Source organism: Silurus aristotelis (assembly GCF_946808225.1).
Source record: "Silurus aristotelis genome assembly, chromosome: 5".
Classification (NCBI taxonomy): Eukaryota; Metazoa; Chordata; class Actinopteri; order Siluriformes; family Siluridae; genus Silurus; species Silurus aristotelis.
In genome coordinates, this window is record NC_139578.1 from 9,546,945 (window position 1) to 9,560,939 (window position 13,995).

The window sequence follows — 13,995 nt, forward strand, 5'->3', positions numbered from 1 at the left end:
AAGTGTTCTACTAAGTCAAAATGAAATATATAGCACTGATTGACACGGTCTAGCTTGGCATGATGTTGTACATTATTTGATATATATATTTGCATAGACAAATGACAATCCTTCCTGTGCAGTGTGGACAGAATAGTGTGAATGTGTGCTGAATCTAGACATCACTTCACACAGATGATGGCTGCTTCTGATAAGATAAAGGTTTGCCATTTATAAAACGTACATTAAGTTTAGTCACTGACATTAATCCTATTGATGGTTGGGGCAGCACTTTATAAGATATTTGATATAGTTAAGTAGTATGATTTTGAGGTTTTAGCAATTTAAATGTTCAGTGGTCTTTATTAATACATTTGCTAAATGAAGGCATGAAGAACAAAAGTGTCACATTTAAAATATTAGTTATATTTCTACATTTACATTCAAACATACAGGTATATTCCAACTGCATGAAATGCAGTCAGCTATGTCATATATATGATCTGTTATTAGAGTTTACCAGATATGGCAGGTCATTTATTTATTTTGTTTATTTGTATTGGATTAATAGGTACAACATGGTATCAAAAAGTTTCTAGACCAGTTTTGAACCATGCCAACAGATGGCAGCATAAGGCTGCACGCACAGTCACAGGAAGCACCGAAACTTTATAAGTCAGTGTGGCAAAAGACATCGTCTTGTGTACATGCAACTGTATGGAGCTGTGCGACTGGTGCTATTCCGACCCCTGTCATTGAGCTCTCCTCACAGTCTCTTGCTGAAAACAACATTATCACCTCCGCACCCACCCTATTCGTAGACGGACATAAATTAAGTACTTTTCTGTAAACAGAGCTCGTTTTGAAACTCTTTGATACCACCTCGTTGGAAAATCACCAGTTTGATTATTGAACTTTTATTGAATTCTTGCAAATGAATGTGGTATTTCAACAATTTGCTCGATAAATGCTGATCCGTGATCAAAATCAATTTCTTTTTAAAGTCTGCAAATAACAACAATAACAAATATATATTTTTTAAATCACACACGTATGATCAAATCAGGCCATACGATATACAATATATATATACGACAATACTATAAAAACTATATAAACAACGCAAATTATTGCACAAATTATATTCACATCAATATCACTTTACATTTAAACTGTTAGATATATGACATTGTTTCTTTATGTTTATGAAGATGGAATTAAATGACGTCAAAAAAGAACAATCTGTCGTGGTGTCAGTCTTCAATAAACAATCCATCACACGATTCACGGTCAGAAATTACTGCACGTTGACTGAATGCTCATGTCCGTTGACACTCCTCCAATGTTGCTCCTCCATGTTCTCTTCCTCCAGCTCATCATCTAGCTCACATACCTCGGTGTCCTCGAGTGAGTGGCTGTGCTTCATTACCACGATGCTCCTAGATGGGTTGCTGGCCGTCTCAGCGATGACACCCATGCTCAGGTCCGTGCGGCTGCCACTGGACGCCTGTGAGCCACAATGGTGCCCGTGAACACACTTGGAGGATGAGCGACGCAGCCCAGGGAACTCTTCAGCAGATGCCATGCTCCTCAGAGCACACAGCTCATAATGTGGAGGCTCGAGGGGTTCAGGCAACAGTGCAGGATCAAATTCGTCCTGTCTCACAAGGTACTTCCTGCGTGGCTGCTTGACCTGGATGATGATTGATGCCGTGAGCAGAACAAACACCACACCGCAGGTAATCCCGATTATGGTCATGTTGGTGTGGTCCAGGCTGTCCAAGATGGTGGTTTTCCTTTTCTCTGGGCAGAAAAATAAATTATAGTTAGAGGAAAATCATTAATGAATTATTATTTAATATAAATAATTGACCAAAAATATTTTCTCCAAATGAGTCCACAAGTCAGGCCACAAGTAATCAAAACCACTAGTTGATTCCAGGTGCATTCCAGGCCTGGATTCTGAAGTAGTGGTCTGAAGTAGAAAATAATTGGTTCACCATCAACCCGAATGGTGTTTTAAGAAAGAAAAAGAAAAAAAGGTGCTTTAAGCTTGTCACATGCACAGAACACTAAGATTATTTCTCTGTATGTCTCAGCGATGTTAGGAAGCTGGGATCAGAGTGCAGAGTCAGCCATGATACAACGACCTGGAACACTCGAGGGCCCCACTACACTTACACTATATGGATAAAAGTTTGTGGGCACCTGACCATATAATTTGTATATAAACATCCAATTCCACATGTAATTCACATTTATAATAACCTTTATGATCCTGGGAAGATGTTCCACTAGATTTTGGAGATTATTATGGAGATTTGTGATCATTCAGCCACAAGGGCATCAGTAAAATCAGGTACTGATGAAGGATGAGAAGGCCGGAGGTGCAGTAAGTGTTCCAATTCATCCCAAATGTGTTCAGTAGGGTTGAGGTCAGAGCTTTAGAGAGCTTTCACTCCAATCCATAAAAAACATATCTTCATGGAGCTGGTGCTCTTCACATCGGGCATTGTCATTCCGGGAACAGGTTGTGGTCTCCTAGTTCAAACGAGGGGGGGGGGGGGGATTTTAATGCATTTGCATCTGAAGGCATACTGTGTAATTGTGTGCCTCCAACTTGGTGGTAACAGTTTGAAGAAAACCACATATGGCTGGAAAAGTCAGGAGTCCCAATACATTTGTCCATACACTGTCCTTCCTTCAGTATTGATAGAATGTGTTTTTGTCCCTAGCAGTGTGTCAAGGTTGATCATTTATAAAGATGCGTAAGTAAATGAAAGAATTGTAATTTAAAAAAAATCTCATCATGAATTGAAAAGTATGTCTTTAAATATAAAACCTTATAGACAACAAGGAATTACACCCATTCACCACAGTCAACTGTAATACACTGTGTTTTATTATAGTGTCTATTATGACTGCTTTAATAGGGGATTTTTTAAAGTGCATAAACGTGGCTTAATGCAACAAGACAGCGTTTTTAACCGACACATTAATAATAAAGCAAACAGTGTACAGACAAGTGTTTATGTATCCAAAATATGAAATTAAACACGTTAAGCGTTTTTCTCCAATAGAAAACTGTTAAGTGAACTAGGCTTAATGCGATAAGGCAGCATTTTTATAAAAAACAAACTCAACCAAACTGCTTGTTGCTACATAGTATGCTTTATTATTAATCTGTTCAATGAGTTTGGTCTTTTAAAAAGAAGCTGTTTTTTTCCACATCAAGCTTTTTCCTTAATGGTGCTCAATAAAAATGATTAACGCGTTACGTTTATATCCTGGACTCATCTGCTTGTCTGTACAAAGTATGCTTTAATTTTAATGTGTTTACTGAGTTTGGTCTTTTAAAGATCTGTCTTATCGCATAAAGCCACATTGGGCGTTTTTTTACGTTAAGATTGCACGTTTTAGAATGCCCTAAGTAGGTGGAATACCTTTGCAGCCGTTTTCATCCCAGGGATAGACACAGTTCTGGATACCATTGCACACTAGAGTGTGATTAATGCACATGTTGCTGTGACAGAAGAAATTACCTTCCTCGCATGGAGCTGTGGATTATACAGGACAGAGTTACTGTCAATGTCAACTGTGCAATGGCCATATTTATTGCTTTATACACAAGAGTGAGGAGCGGCTTAATGGAAATGACAGACTCACGTGCTCTGAAGGTGGTGAAGAGGATACGGAAGCGACTTTTACGGCTGCCCTCATCAGCCCACATGCGGATGACAGCTAGCGATGTGAGCAGCATGACATCGTTGGCCACCGTGCTGCAAAACTTATTCTTCAGGTGCTCGACCGAGCTGCTGCCGTCGTAGACCGCCACAAAGTTGCGCTTGCACTCATTTGAGTTCTGCATCTCATACTCCAAAAAGCGCAGGTAGATCTGCAAGACATGAAGACAAATCCACAAAGTTATTAATGCTGTACACTAGTTATATATACAGTATATATTTATTATTATTATTATTAATTTGCCACAAACCTTGTGTTCTCCAAGCTGCAATTTATTTTCCTTAACACTGTTAATGTCAAGGGTTGATTCAGATTACTCCCAATATGGACACTCCCTACATGTGATTTCTTGTGTACTCAGCAAACACATAATAAGACTGTGGGTCAGTACTTGAGGAAAGTTTACCTTGGAGCCAGGTGGTGCTTGAATGAACCACTTGCAATCCACAGCCTCTGTTTGCAGAGCTTTGCTCTCCTTTTCCACCATAGCAGACTCGATGATGCCCTCAGGCCCACTCATCTCAAACTCACACACTGTAATATACTGAAAATCACAAATCCATTCACAGTTCTGAACTGCATACGTACTGACTAAATAATCGTGAACTTACTTGCTAGTGATAGAGGAGTTCCAACATCGTTAAACTCAGGGTCTGGAAAGACAGCAGTGTGTTAGAGTAAGACTCTACATAAAAAAAAATACAACAACATTATAATGAAGAGGTATTTACTTTGAAATCACTGGAATTGTTTTATATATTTATTACGTATTTATAAGTTTGCTAGAAGCCTTTTCAATAAAAGATCATTCAGAGCATTTCTTCTTCTTCTTCTTCTGGCTTCTCCCATTAGAGGGCGCCACAGCGGATCATCTGTCTCCATACCCCCCGTCCGCTACATCTGCCTCTTTCAACCAAACTACCTGCATGTCTTCCATCACCACATCCATAAACCGCCTCCTTGGTCTTCCTCTTTTCCTCCTTCCTTGTGGCTCCATCCTCAGCATTCTCCTACCGATATACCCCATGTCCCTCCTCTGCACATGTCCAAACCATCTCAATCTCGCCTCCCTCACTTTGTCTCCAAAACATCCTACATGCGCTGTACCTCTAATAAACTCATTTCTAATCTTGTCCATTGGTGTCAATCCCAACTAAAACCTCAACATCTTTAGCTCTGCTACCTCCAGCTCCACCTCCTGTCTTTTACTCAATGCCACTGTCTCTAAACCATACATCATCGCAGGTCTCACCACAGTCCTATAAACTTTCCCTTTCACTCTTGCAGACACTCTTCTATCACAAATCACTCCTGCCACTCTTCTTCACCCACTCCACCCTGCCTGAACTCTTTTCTTCACTTTTCTAACACTCTCCACTACCTTGCACTGTTGACCCCAGGTACCTGAACTCCTCCACCTTCTCCACCACTTTTTCCTGCAACCGCACCCCTCTATTACCCTACTTTCATTCCCCCTCTCTCCAGCGTGTACCTCCACCTCGCCAGGCTTTTCTGAATCTGCTCACTGCTCTCACCACAATAAACAATATCATCCGCAAACATCATAGTCCACAGAGACTCCTGTCTGACCTCGTCCGTCAACCTGTCCATCACCACTGCAAACAGGAAAGAGCTCAGAGCCAATACTTGATGCAGTCCAACCTCCACCTTGAACCAGTCTGTCATTCTTTTCACACTTTACTGCTGTCACACTGTCCTCATACATGTCCTGCACCACCCTCACATACTTCTCTGCCACACCAGACTTCCTCATTTAATAGCATTCAATAACTCCTTTCTTGGCACCCTGTCGCACGCTTTATCTAAATCCACAAATACACAATGCGACTCCTTCTGACCTTCTCTATACTTCTCCATCAACATTCTCAAAGCAAATAAGGCATCTGTGGTGCTCTTCCTCGGCATAAAATCATACTGTTGCTCACAGATGGTCACCTCTTCTCTCAGCTTGGCTTCCACTACTCTTTCTTATCACTTCATGGTGTGACTGATCAACTTTATTCCCCTGTAGTTACTGCAGGTCTGCACATCTCCCTTATGCTTAAAGATCGGTACCAGCACACTCCTTCTCTATTCCTCAGGCATCCTCTCACCTTCCAAAATCCTGTTAAACAATATTGTCCACTGCATCTGTCCTAAACATCTCCATGCTTCTACCGGTATGTCATTTGGTCAAACAGACTTTCCACTCCATCCTCTTGATTGCTGCTCTCACTTCCTCCTTACTAATCCTATCCACTTCTTGCTTCACCATCTCCACACTATCCAACCCTGTCTCTCTCTTCTCAATACACTCTCCTTACTAGTCAACACATTTCCATCTCCATCCTTTATTGCTCTTATTTGCAGCACATTGTTCCTAGTTCGGTTTTTCTGCCTGGCTAATCGGTACAAATCTTTTTCTCCTTCCTTGGTGTCCAACTTCTCATACAGCTCCTCATATGCCTTTTTACCGTGGCTTTCGCCACATCCCTCTTTACCTGCTGCCTACTTTTCTTGTCACTCTGTCGATCCCAATTCTGTTTTGCCGACCTCTTTCTCTTTATGCTCTCCTGCACTTCCTCATTCCACCACCACGTCTCATTGTCTTTCTTTCTATTTCCAGATGTCACACCAAGTATCCTTCTAGCTGTCTCCCTCATCACTTCTGCAGTAGTTGCCCAATCATCCAACACCTCCTCAACACCACCGAGGCCCTGTCTTACCTCTTCCCTGAATCTCTCACTACAGTCTTCCTCCTTCAGTTTCCACCATATTTTTCTTCTTCCAGTCCTCGCTCTCCACCTCTTCTTCCTTACATCCAAAACCACCCTACAGACCACCATCCGATGCTGTCTGCTGTCTAGCTACACTGTCCCCTGGCAAACACCTTACAGTCTCCAATCTCCTTCAGGTTGCATCTCCTACATAGAACATAGTTTTTCTTAAAATAAGTGTTCACCACTGCCATTTTCTATCCTTTTAGCAAAATCTACCACCATCTGCCCCTCCACATTCCTCTCCTTAAAGCCATACCTACCCATCACCTTCTCATCACTTGTGTTCTCTTCACCTACATGCCCATTAAAGTCTGCCCCAATCACCAATCTTTCATTCCTAGATACACCATCTACCACTTCATCTAATTCACTCCAGAATTTTTTCTTCTCCTCCATCTCACAGCCCACTTGTGGAGCATAAGCACTGATGATATTTATCATCAGCCCTTCAACTTCCAGCTTCACGTTCATCACCCTATCAGAAACTCTCTTCACCTCCACTACACTCTTACTGTATTCTTCCTTCAGAATCACCCCTACACCATTTCTCTCTTCATCCACACCATGAAAGTACAGTTTAAACCCCCTCCAATGTTCCTGGTCTTACTTCCTTTTCACTTGGTCTCCTGAACACACAACATATCTACCTTTCTCCTCTCCATCATATCAGCTACCTCTCTTCCTTTACCCGTCATAGTACCAACATTTAAAGTACCAACCCGAACCTCCACTCTCCTACACTTCTCCTTTTCCTGCTGTCTCTGTAGACGTCTTCCTCTTCTCCTTCTCCTCCTTTGGCCAACAGCAGCCCAATTTCCACTGGTACCCTGTTGGCTAACAATACCTGTGGCGGTCGTTGGTTACCTCGACCGATCCGGTATGAAATTCTGATTCGTGAAATTCAGATTCATATTTGGTTTGTCACATGTTTTTCACTGGATGCCCTTCCTAACACAACCCTCCCTATTTATCCGGGCTTGGGACCGGCATTAAGAGTGCACTGGCTTGTGCAACCCTAATAGCTGGGTTAAACGGAAATATTTAAATAAAGTATAAATACACGGGGAAAAAACCTACTTAAGTACAGTAACGAATTACAGTCCATTACTGTTAAATTGGGAATTAGTTAAATAAGTAAATCTGCTTTCCATATTTTTTTCAGGTATTAAAGATTATTTTACTATTGTGAAGCAGCAATTGCAGAGCATGATGTTTATCGATGAATAAAAACCCCAAAATTGAAGGCAAAAATGAGAGGCAAAACCAAACATCCAACAAAAGCTTAGTATGCTGTCTCAAAACACAAAAACACAAACTTAACAAATACTTGCCAACGTGTAGGTGAAGTGAGTGTGTTAATATACTGTTAGGAATTAGAGAGCCCAGGGCATTTCCTGTTATTTTGTGTGTGTGTGTGTGTGTGTGTGTGTGTGTGTGTGTGTGTGTGTGTGTGTGTGTGTGTGTGTGTGTGTATGTGTGTGTGTGCACTCAGTTGAGTGTAACCATGTGCGACTATAGTGAACATCAGAGGTGGGAAGTTTTCTGGTATCAGTACTTTACTTCACTATTTATTTTTCAGACAACTTTTTACTTTCACTCTACATTTTGTTACACAAATATCTGTACATTTTCAATATTTTTTTATATCATTGCGCACCTTTTCTGTTTTCCATATGGTGGTTGTTTAGCCGGGGTGCATTCATTAGATAACAAAATTTCAAATTCTTTTATATCAATATATGAATATGATGTGAGGTCCAGTTTTCAGCGTGACACTTAAACAGTTTGAAGTAATTGCTACTTTTTACTTAAGTGTAGTCAGAACTTTAACTTTGTGTGTACTGGATCTGTGTACTTTTGCCATTTCTGGTGAACATTTATAATGTCCAAGTGTATGGTGATTGGTGATTCCCGTGCCATATTTGTAATTGCCATGACAACTTTACGATGTGTGAAAGTATAGAGCTTCAGTGTACCATTTAGCACAAAGTCATACATTCACCTAACCTTGAAAACAAATCCCAGCTTAGTTTCTCAGTTCAATCACCTACTTTCTCTTTCATGTAGGATTAAAGCAGGAAAAAGCAGGTCCTGCTGCCTCACTGTGATGTTTAATAATCCTTCTATCATACAGATTATGTTTCCATTTGCTATAAGAAGTAGGGTGCAAAACAACAAGAGTCTTCAGTGTGTGTCCTTTCTCAGTGTGTTGTTTTTAGATAGCAAAATTAGAGTTAAGATAACAGTAAAGTGTGTCGCAGAAACACACATATACCAACACAGAATAAGGGTAACAGAGAATTCAGTTGAAAATGATCTAGGGGTTCTCACTAATTCTCTCATTTTCATTTCTTATCTTCACTGCAGCTTGACACGGATTATTCAATAAGCAGATGTAACAGTGTGCGTGCATGTAAAAACGAGGTGACATTTATGTCTGAAAAGCACATATAATTCTCTGGTCAGGTGTCTACAAACATTTGCCCATATTGTGTCAAATATTTGTTTCTAATATGTTCTAATATTTTTGGAACTAAACAGTTTTCTTTGCTAAATGCAAGAACATTCATGAATTATCCTTATACTGATATCAAGATTTAGGAAATAGCAAGAGCGGATTAATGCTCATGGTTTATTAGGTGCTGTTGTAAGTTCTCATCTGATAATAAAAATTTAAAAAAGCTTTCATATGATTATTCTTTTGAGCAAATAATGAGACTAATAAGTACATATTAAGCTGATAAGACACATTAGTCTACGATCTGTTTTACAGAGTAAGGAAGGGGTTTGCTTTCTTGTTAGTTTGCTAATGACCACAATATTTTTCAACAGATCTAGCTAATGAATACATGTATTTCAGGTCTTTTTTAAATCAACAAAAAGCTGTGTGAATGTTTTATATGTCAAATCTGTAGGCGTTTGTTAAAAGTTGATAAGGTTGACAGTTAGTGTACAGGATATACAGTACATAGTAAATATTACACATTTTATTTAAAAAATAAATAATAAAAAAAATGTACTAAAGTGGATAAAAGCACACAGCTGTTGGCAAATAGAGAGAGAGAGAGAGAGAGAGAGAGAGAGAGAGAGAGAGAGAGAGAGAGAGAGAGAGAGAGAGAGAGAGGAGAATGTACTCTCCTAAAGACAAGCTTTCATTAACAGGGATAAGCAGCAAAACCACCCTCCACCCATTCATATACAAATAACTGGTCTGGATACTTGATTAAACAAACACAAAGCACCTAGAAGAAACTTTATACACCATATTGACAAATACTTTTCCAGCCAGATGGAGTTCTTTCCCAAAACGGTACCACTAAGTTGGAGACACACGTTTGTATATGCTGTCTTTGGATGTGGTAGGATTACATTTTCCTTCACTTATACCTGCCAAACCAGTTACATTATGAAAAATCCAATTTGAAGATATAGTTTACATGGGCTGGTGTGGAAGATCTTTAGATCTCTCTAAAGATCACTTAACCGTACTGCACATCTTTGGTATGAACTGGAACACTGACTGCACCACATGCTTCTATATCCAACATCAGTACTAATCTCCACAATCAATCTCCAGGATCTATAGTGGGACATCTTCCCAGAAGAGTGGAGGTTATTATAACAGAACATCTGGATCTGATTCTTATGGTGAGGTGTTCATAAATGTTTGTTAATATAATGTATATGTTCTAATATCCTGGTTAGATAAATTTTATTTAAAAGAAACCATTGCAATTATACCACTACAAATACATTAGTTACATTCTTTCTACCGTAAAGTTATTAAAGATAACAAAATAACATTTAGTACTTATTAGAGTATGGTTATTTTTACATACTAAATGCACATATGCCTTTTTCAATGCTTGTTATTAATGGATTGTGAGGCAGAAAGTGTCTGCTTATCTTCTGCTTACAGTTTGTGTGGCACATCTATAGGTGCATGTGTGTAGTAATATTTGCTTTTTACCAGCATATATCTAAAAGGACACAATAACAATCCTAGTAACTAGTAAAGTGTTTAAAATGTTGCTAGATATCAGCTTTAAGTCAGTGTTTCATTGATTTGCTCTCCTCTTTGGATAGTGCGCATTTGAGAAAGCAGCATGCATATGGTTCCACTTACTGTCACAAAGTTATTATTGTACCTCATGGTCTAAAAAATAAACTACACTAGGCCCTTATGCTACCCCATGCTCACTTCTGATAAGATGGAGATTTTGCTCATCGGCCCAAAAACCAGTATACAGAAGCTCCAGCATCTCAACATGCATTTAGACAGATGTTCTGTAACCACTAGTTCAACAGTAAAAGACCTGGGAGTTATTTTAGACAGCAACTTGTCTTTTAAAAATCACATCAACCAGGTTACAAAAACAGCCTTCTTTCACCTTAGAAATATTTCTAAGCTAAAAAACATGTTATCTATATCTGATGCAGAGAAGCTCGTCCATGCGTTCATGACCTCCAGAATAGACTATTGTAATGCATTACTAGGTGGATGTCCTGCATCATTAATAAACAAGCTTCAGTTAGTTCAGAATGCGGCAGCAAGAGTTCTTACAAGGTCAAGAAAATATGATCATATAACCCCAATCTTATCGTCCCTACATTGGCTTCCTGTTAAGTTTCGAATAGACTACAAACTACTGCTACTCACTTATAAAGCACTAAATGGTTTGGCTCCCATGTATCTCTCCAGTCTTTTAACACGCTACAATCCGTCACGCCCCCTGAGATCTCAAAACCCTGGACTTCTAGTAGTTCCTAGAATAGCAAAGTCCACTAAAGGTGGTAGAGCATTTTCATATTTAGCTCCTAAACTCTGGAATAGTCTTCCTGACAGTGTTCGGGGTTCAGATACACTCTCCCAGTTTAAGTGCAGATTAAAAACGTATCTTTTTAGCAAAGCCTACACATAACACGTCTCACATCATAACCTTGTGCTCCAGAACATATGATCACATGCACATGTGCTGTTAATATCATGAACAGCAGCTATGCTAATTCCTCTCCACTGCTTCTCTTTCTCTCCCCATCTCGAGGCATCCTGAGGTTTGGCCAGCTCCAGTCACGTCCCACCTCATAAAGTTAAAGGACCTTTAAAGAAGTAGATGTCAAACTCGCAAACATCCCGTACCATCTAGGGACGTACCAGTCCCAACTGGATCCCACTACATGTGTGGTTTTGACATTGGACCTCCTGGAGTGTTTAAAGGCTCTGGCATGGAGAAGCTGGTGTTGGATCTGTGATGATCACAAATGTTGAGCTCAGTAGCTCCTAGTTTTATAACCATAAAGACTGTAGAAAGAACATTACTTATAATCTTATACTCCAGTGCTCATGTTAGTTCTCATTCTCCAGTGTTCTGTATTGTTGAAAGATTAAGAGAGATGATCAATCTCTTGATGTCACCCAAATGAGGATGGGTTCCCCTTTTGAGTCTGGTTCCTCTCAAGGTTTCTTCCTCATAACATCTAAGGGAGTTTTTCATTGCCACAGTCGCCACGGCTGCTCATCAGGGATAAACGCACACCATTCACCTTGACTGTTCAATTCTGTAAAGCTGCTTTGAAACAATGTCTGTTGTAAAAAGCGCTATAGAAATAAACTTGACTTGACTTGACTCACTCTTGTCTGAGAACATTTTTACTGTAGAGGGAGTGGTGATAGCAGAATTGTTTATACCAATTTAAGGGTTTGAACGTCAAAAAATACATGTGCACTAGGGTGACCTTGTTGCATGTAAAAGATAAGAAAAAAGAAAAAAGAGCTCCTTTTGGGCTGTTTTTGTTGAATCCTGGCAGCTCTGTATCAAATACATCAAAACAAGCTGCTAGTGTGTATGCTGAATGACTAAATGTTATCGACACATACATAACTGGATATTTTTATTAAATATAATACTCACGTATTGAAGCCTAAGGTTTAAGTCAGATGCAGTAGCTTCTTGACTTAATTTTGTATTAAGAGAGCAGCTGCTGCTGATTGTGTTGCATTACCAGAGTAATTACTTACTTCAGGACTCTTTTCCTACCTTGAGTGAAATTGTATCTTGCAGAAAACCCAATGGCTTCGAGTTCACTGTCGGCAACAAATTTAATCCAAAGGTATCTCCCAGTGGACCTCACATACATCGGGCTCTGCTGCCCGCAGTATCGCCCGATGATTGGCGAAGAGCTGAATGGGCCGTCTCGAACTTCAATGTGGTCAAACTTGCATTCCCAAGATGGCTCTATGTCATAGTGTTCATCAAAGTGCAGGTCGATGCATTGTCTCGGAGATGCTACAAAGCACAATGCGCATTTTAGACCATACATAAGAGGCAGAAATACAAAGAGTCTGCTAGTCCCAGTTACTAACATCACCAGCTAATATCACACACTGACCTTCTATTATGTATGTGCATTCTCTATCAGGGGGATATTTCTCAGGATAATTAGGAGAAGTAAAGGATCCTCCATCCAGTTCTTTAACCCAGGCACCACACAGACCTTCAGGTATCACACCTGAGTTGTTTTTAACTGAAATACAAATTTGAATCTAATTAAAATAAATCAACAGTACGTACAAATAATAAAACATACATGGAGGTTGAGATCACTACCAGTCGACTTCTTTGAACCTGTTGGCGTTCCTGAAAACCCAAGGTGAAGAAGAGCTGCAAAAACTAAATAGGAACAATTAGATGTTTTACATTTTGTAGTGTTTCATGATGTATTGCATTGCACTGTGTAAAGAGACCAATATACCTGCAGCTGTGTGCCAATATAATAAAGCAGAAAGCATATTTCAGCTTTAAAACAGCTAGGTTTGTTCATAAATATGCCTACGCTTCAAATTAATGCAAAGTACAGCCTATGCAAAAGACTCTTCAGACTGCACACCAGAAGACTTCATTCAACAGTGCATGTGCATTTGCTGCGTTTACACAAAATTATATAGCAACACAAAGTTACCCATTTATATATATATATATATATATATATATATATATATATATATATATATATATATATATATATATTTTTTTTTTTTTTTATTTATTTATTTTTTTTTTACATCAACTCACCGGGAAGCAGAGTTCTCTGAATCATTCTTCACCACCAGATGCACAAACTTAGAGGTTCTTTCGTTTGTATATTCTAAGGTTTATCGGGATCCTTAAGCAAAAAGCCGACTGTCTGTCGTATTTTTTTCTCTGCAGGTCTGCAGCACTGCTTGCCTAATCCTCATCTCTCTCAGAGTGGATTAAGAACAGATTTCTGAACAGATTTAACAGCATCTGAGTCAATTCAAAGAATTACTATTTTGATAAAAACAACAATTAATTCAATAAAAAAGTTTAGAAATTAGAATGATTATGGCTCCAACAAACGGGCAAAATATTATTGCAAAAGTTTAAATCATGTTTCTAGATCCTACTGTTGAATTGTTGGATTATGGTTGTAAAATAATCCTGGTCATGTTGTTAATCCTTTTCATGTTGTT

General features: G+C 39.2%; 1 protein-coding gene across 1 annotated transcript; it reads right to left on the reverse strand.

Moving 5' to 3' along the window:
- Positions 1-1,199: 1,199 nt before the first annotated feature.
- LOC310726448 (neuropilin and tolloid-like protein 1) lies at positions 1,200-13,687 on the reverse strand. The gene is made up of 9 exons (XM_083542024.1): positions 13,577-13,687; positions 13,112-13,174; positions 12,894-13,028; positions 12,542-12,790; positions 4,335-4,376; positions 4,130-4,257; positions 3,646-3,874; positions 3,423-3,536; positions 1,200-1,782 (listed from the first exon to the last, which is right to left on the reverse strand). The coding sequence occupies exons 1-9, from the start codon at positions 13,599-13,601 to the stop codon at positions 1,277-1,279; spliced, it is 1,491 nt and encodes a 496-aa protein (XP_083398150.1). The 5' UTR covers positions 13,602-13,687; the 3' UTR covers positions 1,200-1,276.
- Between the last annotated feature and the right edge of the window lie 308 nt (positions 13,688-13,995).